We start from the raw sequence: 12,008 nt of genomic DNA on the forward strand, positions 1-12,008 counted from the left end.
CCCGTGCGGTACAGGAATTGAAAATGACAGGCTTTCACGCGCTGTCGAATTCCAGTTTGGACGGCCCGCTCTCTAAACAAGAACCTGCGAAGGATGCCGCACGAGCTTCAGATGACCACGTGCATACCGTGACTGCACGCAGCAGAGTTCTGCACCAATGCCCAAGAACCAATGGCGATGAGGGTGACAGCCAAAAGTAGTCCTGAGATTGAAGCCTCTTTTGGCCCGCAGTAAATGTCGAGGTTTAAGTCGGGTGCGGAGGAAGGCTTTGTTTTATCGGCATGTACCTGCAAAGCTGGAACCGCAGGATTGTGCCCCAAACCCTAATGCACGAGCCCTAATGCACGAGCCCAGGAGGAAAGCAGTGCTCACCGAATAACAACAGTTCTGCAGGATATGACTGAGAAAGAGCGAGGCTGCATTTCGAATTATTTACAGAAGTACCAACGCAATCGGCGATGCCCAAAAAAGAAGGGGTAGAAGAGCTTGGACGATTTACGTATTATAGTAGCTAACTATCCTACTCCATAGTAAGGACAGCTCGGAACCTTGCCTTGTTGGACATCATCCTCTCGTACGCCTTCTCAACATCAGCCAGCTTGAACTTCTCAATGTGGCACTTGACGCCCGTCTGCAGCGCAAACTTGATCGTCTCCTCGGAATCAATCGCAGATCCGGACGCCCAGGCGCGCACGCTCAGACGCTTCATGATCATGGCCGTGGTGTCAACAGTGACCTCGCCGGCCGCGGCGACGATGAGTAGAGTGCCATCCAGAGCAAGACCTTTCACCAGGGGTCCGATAGCGGGAGCGTGGGGAGCGGTAGCAATGATGATCTGAGCACCGCCTTCCTTGGCGAGCTGCTCGGCTTGCTCTTCAGGAGATCCGGTGATGTAGTATGTGGCGCCCAATTGGGAGGCGAGGGATTTCTTGTCTTCGGAGGTGGAGAGGGCAGCGACGCGGAAGCCGGATTGCTTGGCAAATTGGATGGCGAGGTGTCCGAGACCTCCGATGCCTTGGACGGCGACGAGGTCTCCCGGGTGAGCCGGGGTGTTACGGAGAGCGTTGAAGACGGTGACTCCGGCGCAGAGGAGGGGTGCGGCTTCGGCTGAGTCAATGTCCTTGGGGATGCGGACGACGGACTCTTCGCGGACCTTCACGTACTCGGCGTCTGATTGCGAACGGAAAATCGACATTAGCGAGTCCATTCCAAAAGTGTCGGCCGTGGCATCTACAAGACTTACATCCACCGTTCCTGAAGATTCCGTTCACGGAACCCTTCTCACAGCATGCGAACGCGCCTTTCCTGCACGCCTTACATTCGTGGCAGTGGCCGCCTTCCCATCCGGTGCCAACACGGTCGCCGACCTTGAAGAAATCCGTGTTCACCTACGAGAATACATGACGATGAGACGACTTTTTCCGTTGTGTCCTTTTGTAGAAAACACTCAACTTACGCGAGATCCAAGAGCAACGATCCTGCCAACAACTTCGTGTCCAGGAACAATGGGGTACGGGATACCGGGGAAGTAGCTCTCCTTTGCGATCACGTCACTATATGCGGGCGAAAAGCACAATTTAGCAACTCTGAATAACTTCACACCTTATTTCCCACTCCCAGAATGCGCCCTCCTATAGACAAAACAACAGTTCTTCCTCACACACACAGACACAACCACCCGACACAAACCTGTGACAAACACCGCAAGCCTCAACCTTGATAAGCACCTCCGAGTCCTTAGGCTGCTCGAGGTTCTTCTCGACAATCTTGAACGGCGCGCCTTTCTCGGCGATCTCGGCGGCCTTGTAAGTCTTAGGGAGGGATTGTGTGGCAGACATTTTGAGTATGTAGTGGGAGACTGAGTAGTGGAATACCGATACAGGTGAAGGTGGGGTTTGTGGGGTTGTGCTCTGCGTTTTATATGAGTGTTGGTTGGGGGGCTTGGGCAGCGCTGTTATTGTTGACCAAATGCTTGCGCGTTGGAGAGAGCGGACTTACGCGTTGTCCCGCCGCCCCGCTTCCGAACGCATCTTATTCCCCCACAGCCAAAAGGACACCCTCCGCTTTACTAATCCTGACTTCCGTGGGCTTCCTGGAAGTTCTGCATTTCTATAGTTTTCATTCTTGTGATGCGAAGCAAGGCGCTCACCTGTAGCTGGCAGTGACGGGAGCCAGACACACGACGCGCCTCTCTGCCTTGGTCATATCTACAGCACCCTACACATCCATGGAGTTTCCATTCAACTGCATGCCGGATCTGAAAGCCCATTGGCTGTGACGCGCGCGGGAGGCTGTTATTGGGACTGACGCATTCGGACACGCCCCATGTCTAGCGATGGATGTCCAGGAAGGCAGCCACGAAGGGAGAGTCCACGAAACGCTCTCTCAGAGGACCTGAAGTGGCCCATCCCCACCATCCGGACGCAAGCGACGCTCCTTCGGCACTCCCTCCTGTCTGCTCAGCAGCTCACAGAAAAAGCGCAAAGCAATGTTAGCCCGTACCGCAACGCCCCCACCCCTCCCCCTCACCGACCACATCAGCGCTCAACCTCCAACCTCCAAAATGCACTCCACCGCAGCGTCACCCCCTCCTCTTCTCCCACTCGCCCTCCCCCACCCCTTCCCAAATCCGTACCTCCCAACCGCAACCTCCCACCCCGAATACCAATACCTCTCCCTCGTCTCCACCATCCTTGCCCACGGCACCCCGCGCCCCGACCGCACCGGCACCGGCACCCTGACCCATTGCCGACGATCAAGATGAAGATGTCGGTTTGAAGTTATGCGTCGCTGTAAGATAGTTGCGGCGTGTGGGGACGGGATAGTCTCTTTGTGAGTTCGGTTAGGTTGTGCTAGGTAGACGCTTTCTGGTCATTTTGATGGTACGCGATTTTCGCAAGCGGCGTTCTAGTGTACAAAATGTCACATCGTCGGACAAGGGAAGAATCCTTTTCGTCCTCTACTGGTGGTGAACAACGTCCCAAAGCTACAACACAACCGTTATTGATCGTTAGTCTGCGCCCGAATGCAAGAGCGAAAAAGATGGTGTGGTCCATACCTTAACAAACCCATCAGCCCCCGCCGTCGCCAACCGACTCTTCCCGCCACTTGTCTCGCCCACAAAAACCGCCCCCGAAACGCCCTCCAAATGCGCATTCTTGATCGCAATATGCTTCATGGGCTTGTCGACGGACCACACCTCGACGTTGGTGTCGAGCGAACCTGACACGGCGTGCTTGGAGTCGGAGGACCAGGAGATGGAGGTGATGCGGCCGCTGTGGAAGACCCATTGGTGGAGTTTCACCTGTATGTGGACGGGATGAGTTGAGGAAAACCGGTTATCCAGCGCACAATAGGACCGGTCTGAAGGCAAAAGCCATACCTGATGAGAAGCGGTATCATAAACAACAATCTTCGACTGCGAGTCGCCCGCGGCGAGCATGGTCCCGTCTGGCGAGTATGCGACGGCCGTGACTTGCCCGCGGTTGAATTCCAGTACCGCCTTCTCTTTCATCGAGCCCTCGAGGGCGAAGATGTGTACTTTCGTGTCCTGCAATGAAGAGTTCACTCGTCCGTTCACATCCTCTGAGAACTCCATAACCCAGTTTTTACCTCCCCGCCAATAGCAATTTCCTTCCCATTGGGAGCCACAGCAACGCTCACGGGGACATAGTCGAGCTTGACCTCGGCGACGCGTTGACCGTCTTTGACGATGATCACTTGCGGGGCGACGGTGACGGTAACGGCTATCTCGGTGTCGGGGGAGGCTGCGATGGAGCGTGGGAGGGCGCCGGTGGAGAGGGCTGCTGAACTACATGGCACATTATCGTGAATATGTGTTAGCGGATGTGGTTGCGATCCGAATATTACGTACCCGAAAACGGTGTTATCCCCCTCGACAGCAATACTGCGCACGGTATCATCCATCCCCGCACTATACACCTTCCCCTTCGCCACCGCCAACCCCATCACCGAGTTCGTATGCGGCGCACCACTTGGCACCGCCGCAACCCCCTTCGCCTCCTTCCACGAGCACACGCGTCCATCGTAGCTCCCGGTGTAGAGCGTCTGGTCCTTTTTGACGGCGAGGGCGGTGATGCCTTTGGAGTGGCCGCGGACGGTGCGGGCAAAACCGCCGGAGGAGCGGTTGAGGTAGGAGATATCGCCGGCGAGGGAGAGGGAGATGGTGTGGTCGCCTTGCCAGAGGCAGCCGACTTGTTGGTCGTCGAAGGAGGGGGTGGAGGAGTACTCCCAGGTGCTAGGCGGGATTGACGACGCTGTTTAGCACTGGGAGGATAATCAAATGGCATCACAGCAATGTATATCACCCTACCTGACCACCTTCTGCGCAGCGATATCCCATATCTTCGTTGTCATATCCGCGGAAGCAGACAGCAAATTTTTACCATCCGGGCTCCAGGACACGGAGTAGATTCCACCCTTATGGGCACCCTCCACGGTGCTTAGATCAGCAATCTTCGTCCCTTCCTTCCCGTCGTACAAGAAGAGCTGACGAGCGTATAACAGTCAGCACCCTTCCTCCAACGTCAACACCGCCTCGCATCCCTCGAACACGACATACCTTCCCATCAGCCCCGGCGGAAACAAAATGCTCCCCACTAGGCGAGTACCTCACACACTGCACAAACCGCGAATGCTCATTCAGCGACTTGTTGAACTTGAACGGTACGCCGTGGTAGAAGTTGACCGAGGTGTCGTCGGATCCCGTGATGGCGCGCAACGGGCGGCCGGGGCGGATGTCGACTGAGTTGACGGCTTTGCTGTGCCCGGCGATCTCGCCGACTGAGGAGGCTGTGTCGAAGAGGAAGGCGTGGCCGAACCTTTTGGGGGGTCATGTGCGTAAGTCCACCGATTTGTAGAGGAACGCGCCCCCTGCCTTGAGCTATCGTACCTATCCTTCCCCTCGCCAACAGCAATGATCCTCTTACTCTCGAAATCCCACGCAAGGTCGTTTACTTTCCCGGCAAACACTCTCGTTTCCGTCTTGATGATGTTCTCGGCGTTGATCGTGTCCCAGATCCTCACGTTCCCTTGAATATCTGCAACCAGTGGGTGAGGTGTAAGAGGTTCGTTCCCACCAATCCAGGACAAACCCGACAGCTTACCAGCCGATGCTATGTAAAATCCACTCGGCGAGTAACGTGCAACCGTGGCTTGAGCAGTATGCTGGGTGTACTCTTTCGCAATCTCCGGGTTCTGTTTCAATTCGAAAAACCACGAGTTGTTAAGCCGGCCCCATCACCGCCCAACAATATCGAAGATCGCGCTAGGAAAACTGACATACAGCCAAGTTCCTGATAATAACAGAGCGTCCGTTCGTGTACAAGAAGTTATTGCCCTTCGGGTCTCCGCCGAGATGGACGGGCCTTCCTCGCTCTGTGGCGGGCTGTGGGGCGTAGGTCGCCGCTGATGAGGTGCAAGATGGTTAGGTCTACGACGATCTTGAAGACTTGTGTGGCTGGTTGCGACAACTTACTTCGCGTGAAAGACATGCTGGCTGGAAAACGGGGGGTGCAGCTGGTCTTAGATGATAGTGCAGTTGGTCTGAGACGCAGTTGCAGCAGTTGGTCTGAGAAAAGTGTTGGGTGGGAAAACCTGAACAGCGTCCCAAAGTGGACGTCACCAAGTGGGAATCTTGCCCCTCTTTGCCCTCCCAGACATTGATTGGCTGGAACGGCGGAAGGCTATTGGCTGTTGCTCGGCGGCTGTTATTGACTGTAAGCTATTTCGCCCGGCAGGCTGTTATTGGCTGTTACTCGCGCGTGTAACCCTAACTGTTCTGCCTTTGTGCTCTGGACGAGGAACGTAGTCCTCTAGAGTCTATGGACGAGGAGGAGGTTGCTTAGTAAGCTCTCTCTATTTTTCTTCTCGAGTGAATAAATAACAGATAACCCTAGCTCCCTTTCCTCTATCTCTTTTGAGCTATCGAGTGCTATGACTGAAAAGCTACGGTGGGAGGGGGGGATGTTTCGATGAAGAAGAAGAACTAGCTATCAGGAGCGCAGTGCGCAATTTAGGACCTAATGTCCAGGGAAACCCGTAAACCCGTAACTATGTTGATTGATAAACCGATGCGAATTGAGAGGCGAATGCAGTGTTCGAGAGGAGGTGCTTAGTGCGGCGGGTAGTGAGGTGGGATACTAATAAGCAACCTCCTCGTAGCTTGCATGTCCATCCAATCCTTCATGTTCAGACGCGACTCTTTCCGTGCACGAGCCTACGGGAGATCAGGCGCGAAACCTCCCAACCTGTTTCTAACCGTGCGGCGCGTTCATTACCTGCTTTGTATGTGACACCGCGTCTCGCCTCTTCTCGCCTCAATTTCAATCACTCCCTCTTGGTGTTTGCCGCTCTTGCCCGCTCACGCTTAGCCTGGCCTTTTCCCCATCTGAAACAAACTACGTAAGTACAACAGCTTGCCCGTCCTTATTCCCCCGTCTGTTCCTTGTTCGACTATCACAACTGCTACGGCGTTCTGCGAAACTCCCATACGAAATATGTCCCGACGAGACTACCCACCCTCTTACTCGTCCCGCGACGAAGGCTATGGCAACAACGGTTACGGCAACGGCAGCCAAGGCGGTCGCTACGCTCCACAGGACAACTCCAACTACGGAGAGAAGCCGGGCAGCTATCGGTCCAACGGGGGCGGCGGCGGCTATGAAGCGCCGAACAAATGGGCAGCAGCAGCATCCCGCCAAGAGTCCCACCAGGGCACCGGTTACAAAAACTACGACGACAGCCCCTACCGCTCCTGGGAGACCGTCAACGACGAACCCGAAGACTATGACAACGAAGGCTGGCTGACCCGCAAGACCCAGAAAGTGCAGAACGACTCGCTCATGAGCACCCGCCGCACCGTCGCGCGGATAGCAGAGGCTGACACGCTCGCGCAGAGCAACATGGCGAGGTTGGGGTCGCAGGAGGAGCAGCTGATGAAAGTGAATACGAGGATGGAGAGTGCGGGGCAGTACGCGAAGGTCGCTGACGCAAAGACGGATCATTTGAAGTCGTTGAATCGGATGTTCTTCATGCCCACGTTTGGGAGCAAGAAGGCGAAGAAGAGGGAGGAGAAGTACGCTGCTGCTGCCAGCGCGTATGCCTCGTCTCCCGCCGCCGAGGAGGAGGATGCCGCCCCCGAGCCCTCGAGGGGGTACGGCCGTTACGCCGACGAAAGCTACGGTCGCTCCAACAACGGGCAACGCTCCTACTCCACCCCGGCTAACATCGAGCGCGACGCAACAGAGGAGGAGATCGACTCCAACATTGACCAGATCTCAGCTGGATTGGGACGGTTGAAGATGATGAGTCAGGCTATGAACGAATCGTTGGGCAAACAGACGGGGTTGATCAACAAGATTTCTGAGAGGACAGATTATACGAGGGATCATTTGCGGAATACTACCAGGAAGATTGAGAATATTAAGTAGGGTAGACTACACCCTGTATATAGCGGCCCAGGGATTGGCGTAGGTAGAAGCTGTGGGCAGGTCTCTTTATCTTTCCTCACTTTCAATCAAGGATTTTGTACATTCCCTACTTTCCGGCTCATGCCTGCTTTCGTAAGGCGATTTCGCGAAGGGCAGAAGGGAGAATGATGCAACTGAGTTGGGGATGCCTACGTCTGTCATTACGGTGTTTTTGTTGGAACCAGCGTGCCGTCAACACCCTGCCATAGATTGGATGTTACCCGAAAAGGCAAAGCTCCGATGCCCACCCAGTCGAATTGACGCCATTGCCGTAAAGAACTGCGACCAGCCCTTGTCATACTGTACGTCTTGGCCGCGTTTATCAGGGTTTCCAGGTTGTCGTGACATGATGTACTGTATATGTACGCAGGAGGTTGGCAATCCCCAACCGCCCTCGAGAACTTATTGGTTCACAGACACAGCTTCAGTCCCGTTCAGCAGCACTCACGACAGAAGGGCATCGACCCACCTTCTAGCCTTTCCACTCAGACCGTCCATCTCCCATGCCGAAAGCCTCACGCGTCCCATAGAGTTTCCCAGAGAACATACTGTACAACGGCCCTCCGCGACGGTCCGCTGCTTGGTCACAAGATTCACATGCAGGCGGAGACTACCCACCCCCACCAGCAATTAGACGTTCGCAGTAAGGGTCGCCAGAGGTATGCTTCTGGCGGGAGCTGGGTGTGGGATGAATTGCGGGTGGGAGAAGGAGACGACTGTGATGGGCATCTTGCGACGGTGATGGGCATTTCGACGCGGGAACGTGGGAACGCTCTCATACTGAAGGAGCCGGGAAGCCTGTCAAGAGCAAAGAAAACTGTGGAACGGGGAAGACGCCTAGGGTCATTGGAAGGTTTCGTATGACCGACACTTGTTGACAGCCTTTTCTTTTGTTCCAGTTCCCAAGAGCCTGTCAAGAAAGTTGGCTGGCGAACCCACGCCGCATATTTGCCCGGATCGTGAGTTTGGCATTTTCCAATATTGATTCATTGGGATCGCACACTGACCGTCTCCGCACAGAATCAAGCCAGTATCACACCCATCGCCCGGCAGCCTATCCCACGTCGGCATCGGCCTAGGAGCAGGCATCCTCGGCGGCCGATATCGCCTGCATCCAGATACCACCACCGAAAGCGAAGTCAACGCAGCCAAAGCGCATGAGGAGGAAAGGATGAATATATTACGGAAGGGCACTGAGATGAGCGGGAACGGCACGCTGGGGCGGAAGGGGACCATGTCCAAGGCCGAGCTGATTGCGGAAAAGACTAAGAATGAGGAGGCGGCTATGATGGCGGATATCGCGAAATTGAATAGCATGTCGATACGGTTTACAAAGTTTAAGACTTTGTTGGATATGCCGGTTATTGATTTGGGTGAGGATGGACGATGGGACTTCCTAAGGATTGCGGTCGATGGGCGGGGTTTGTTCTTAACGCTCTGACACTATCAGAACAATTACGGAAACTGAGCTGGGCAGGCATACCCGACGAGATCCGATCAACAGTATGGAAGCTCCTAATGGTAGGTGCATTATTCCCATCTCCAAACGGTACCTTGTAGTCCTCTCATCACATCTGAAATCAGGGCTACCTCCCATCAAGCGCCGACCGCCGCGACGCGACATTACGGCGGAAACGGAAGGAATATGAGGAGTATGTAGCACAGTCGTTCGGCAGGGGCAAGGCTACCCTGGATCAAGGGTTATATCATCAAGTGAGAATAGGGATAGAAACAGAAGGGTGAATGACACATGTCCGTTCTCGGGCTAATACACTTCTATGCGGTGCAGATCCACATAGACGTTCAACGAACGCATGCGACCGTACCACTATACCAAAACGCGCGGATACAAGAGGTACGCGCAGGCAAATATGCAGCTTCACAAACCATGTCTTTGCTTTCGCTAAGCCTTCCTGCTTGTTAGGCACTGGAACATGTCCTATATTGCTGGGCCATCCGCCACCCAGCCAGTGGCTACGTCCAGGGCATCAACGACCTCGTCACGCCGTTCTTTCATGTGTACCTTCAATCGCATATAAGTATGTGTGTCTGCGGATTTCGCGGGTTTGATGAGAACTCTGACCACTGACTTCTATGATTTGCAGAGGGAGATGTCGAACAAGCAAACCTGGAAAACGTGACACCGGAGCTGTTGACCGAGATAGAAGCGGATAGTTTTTGGTGTTTGACGAAATTGCTTGATGGAATTCAAGTAGGTGTTTGGGAGTCTGGTGGTCAATCATATTTAGGCGAGACATGCTCACTCCTTTTAATGCAGGATAACTACACCCACGCACAACCAGGCATACAACGCCAGATCGTCCGCCTGAAGGAGCTCATCAACCGTATCGATGGTACCTTCGTCTTTCTTTCCCCCCATTCCGCATCCCTACCCCAAATCTCACCCACTCCCGTTATTCCAGCCCGCCTCTACGCCCACCTCCAATCCCAAGGCGTCGAATTCATCCAATTCGCCTTCCGCTGGATGAACTGCCTCCTCATGCGTGAGCTCTCGCTCCGCAACATCATCCGCATGTGGGACTCCTACCAGGCCGAAGGGACCGACGGGTTCTCGGATTTCCACCTCTATGTGTGTGCCGCGTTCTTGGTTAAGTGGACGGAGCAGTTGCGGAGGATGGAGTTTCAGGTAGGGATGAAATGATCACCTTTTTTTGAGGGTTTGAGGAGGGGAGGGGTACTTATCGTGATTTTTTTGGGGTTGATTGAAGGATTTGATGATGTTCCTCCAATCCCTTCCGACGCAAAACTGGGAAGACAAGGAAATCGAGCTGTTGTTGTCTGAAGCGTACATGTGGAAATCGCTGTTCCATAACTCGCCTAGTCATTTGGCGCCGTCTAGCGGGACGGGGGCTTCGTAGCCCTCATGCGTGGGTAAACGGTAGTACTTGATCTATGAGTGTTTGGACAACCTCCCGTCCCTCACATGCTCAAGTTATCTATTTTGATCGGCGGGCCAGCGCTTTGCGAGGCCCCGCTTTGGGAGGCCGCGCTTGGCTCTGTACTTTGACGGCGAGGGGATTGTGTGGACGTGCTTGTGTTGTGAGTTTCCACTGCTACGTACTCCTGTTTTTTCCTTTACATCATTGAATCACATGCCCGCCTGGAACTGTTTAGAGTGTTTTGTGGATATGTTGTGGCTTGAGCTTTGCATCGACTCCATCACCGTCACCTACATATACATACGCCTTTCTGCATACTCGCTGGGGCTCATCGGAATCTATGGATGCTTGTATGGGAATTTTATTGCCACTCACTTTCCCCCGAAAATCAATATAAAATAATGCAGTAGCATCCCTGCCACCAGCACACCTGCCGCGATGCCCCCCATCATCGACCATCCGACACTATTCAATGATGCCGCGGCCCTACTAACACCGCTCCTCCCTGGATTATCGACATACCGCTGGATATGACCGAGAAGCTGCTTCTTCTCCTTCAGGACGTCCACTTTCTGATCTATCTTCTTCTGCATGGCAAGCACCTTTGCAGCCGCATCATGGCTGGACTGCGTGACTCTGTCCAAGCGCGCCATGAGGTCCTCGTTTCGCGCCTGCAATTCTGCGAGCAACCTGAACAACGTCGTGTTGGTCTCCCCAATCTGGAGCCAGTTCTGCTCGGCGGTCTGGAGAAGCGCGGTCTTGGATTGCAGCGTCTCCTGCAGACGCACAAGTTCCGTCTCGTAATTGACGCACATCGACCCGTAGCGTTCCACTTTCTTTGCGATGTTTTCGAACTGGCCTACGAGCGGATTCGAGTCTGCGCTTCGCACGGAGACTTCTTCCCCTTCGCCGTCAAGACCTGCTGTTGAACCCTGAAGTTGAGCCGTCCGCGCCTGCTCCACTATCTCCTCAATCGTGGAAATGATCCGAGCCTTGTCTCGAACAGTCTGCGCACGGAAAACAAAGACGCCCTCCCGGGTGTTGAGTTGAAAAGCGAGTTCGGGATTCTCAATTTGTGATCGCAATAAAGCGCCCAAATCGAACGCTAGAACCTGCTCCGTCGCATCCAATACTCGTTCCACCGTCGCTGCAAACGCCGTGTCGTCTATAACGCCAAGTTTGATCGCCTCTTTGGATATTGATAGAATTCCCCGTTTATAGAAGAAGAACTGTGGAGTCAGCTGCTCAACACTAAAGCGGAGCCACTCGTTTGAAGGTGAAGCGGTATCGGAGTCGGAGTCTGCTGGTGCCGTAGTGGTTATTGAGTTGTACGTGTTGGTTGGTGATGTGTCGGTTTGGGCCGTTGCACCCGGTCGAAGTGGTGAGCTATTGGAATGCGGCCGGGAGCTAGTCTGCGTTGAACGAGGGCTGGGCCCTGCTAAGGAGGAGGCCGCCATGCTGGGGTAAAAGAAAAGGGTGTCTCAGCGATGCTTGCAGGTGCGATGGACACGGGCGATGGGGAATCGAACGAGGCTTCGAGCAATCGCAAACGGCAGCGCATACAGTACAGTACGTTCCTCGTCCAGAGCATAATAACGCGTCTTCAGGCCGGTTTCCC

General features: G+C 54.4%; 5 protein-coding genes across 5 annotated transcripts; 2 read left to right on the forward strand and 3 right to left on the reverse strand.

The window, feature by feature from the left end:
* Positions 1-313: 313 nt before the first annotated feature.
* Positions 314-2,001, reverse strand: EV422DRAFT_518445 (GroES-like protein). The gene is made up of 4 exons (XM_053069524.1): positions 1,690-2,001; positions 1,457-1,553; positions 1,244-1,388; positions 314-1,170 (listed from the first exon to the last, which is right to left on the reverse strand). The coding sequence occupies exons 1-4, from the start codon at positions 1,836-1,838 to the stop codon at positions 521-523; spliced, it is 1,041 nt and encodes a 346-aa protein (XP_052927842.1). The 5' UTR covers positions 1,839-2,001; the 3' UTR covers positions 314-520.
* Positions 2,002-2,843: 842 nt separating this feature from the next.
* Positions 2,844-5,513, reverse strand: EV422DRAFT_608839 (WD40-repeat-containing domain protein; the record flags this gene model as incomplete). The annotated part of the gene is made up of 11 exons (XM_053073840.1): positions 2,844-2,986; positions 3,059-3,304; positions 3,383-3,550; positions 3,613-3,811; positions 3,875-4,258; positions 4,334-4,509; positions 4,583-4,841; positions 4,913-5,060; positions 5,127-5,217; positions 5,306-5,427; positions 5,498-5,513. The coding sequence occupies 11 exons, from the start codon at positions 5,511-5,513 to the stop codon at positions 2,960-2,962; spliced, it is 1,836 nt and encodes a 611-aa protein (XP_052927843.1). The 3' UTR covers positions 2,844-2,959.
* An 870-nt stretch (positions 5,514-6,383) lies between these two features.
* Positions 6,384-7,558, forward strand: EV422DRAFT_518455 (uncharacterized protein). The gene has a single exon (XM_053069525.1). It carries the CDS (start codon positions 6,519-6,521, stop codon positions 7,449-7,451), a length of 933 nt encoding a protein of 310 aa, XP_052927844.1. The 5' UTR covers positions 6,384-6,518; the 3' UTR covers positions 7,452-7,558.
* A 1,220-nt stretch (positions 7,559-8,778) lies between these two features.
* EV422DRAFT_492932 (RabGAP/TBC) lies at positions 8,779-10,369 on the forward strand (the record flags this gene model as incomplete). Its single annotated transcript, XM_053067635.1, has 9 exons — positions 8,779-8,863; positions 8,941-9,011; positions 9,075-9,203; positions 9,280-9,345; positions 9,415-9,529; positions 9,596-9,702; positions 9,769-9,844; positions 9,914-10,137; positions 10,220-10,369. The coding sequence occupies 9 exons, from the start codon at positions 8,779-8,781 to the stop codon at positions 10,367-10,369; spliced, it is 1,023 nt and encodes a 340-aa protein (XP_052927845.1).
* A 180-nt stretch (positions 10,370-10,549) lies between these two features.
* Positions 10,550-11,983, reverse strand: EV422DRAFT_301242 (uncharacterized protein). The gene has a single exon (XM_053066088.1). It carries the CDS (start codon positions 11,845-11,847, stop codon positions 10,762-10,764), a length of 1,086 nt encoding a protein of 361 aa, XP_052927846.1. The 5' UTR covers positions 11,848-11,983; the 3' UTR covers positions 10,550-10,761.
* Positions 11,984-12,008: the final 25 nt, after the last annotated feature.

Source organism: Fimicolochytrium jonesii, assembly GCF_025526975.1.
Source record: "Fimicolochytrium jonesii strain JEL569 chromosome Unknown EV422scaffold_4, whole genome shotgun sequence".
In the NCBI taxonomy this organism is placed as follows: Eukaryota; Fungi; Chytridiomycota; class Chytridiomycetes; order Spizellomycetales; family Powellomycetaceae; genus Fimicolochytrium; species Fimicolochytrium jonesii.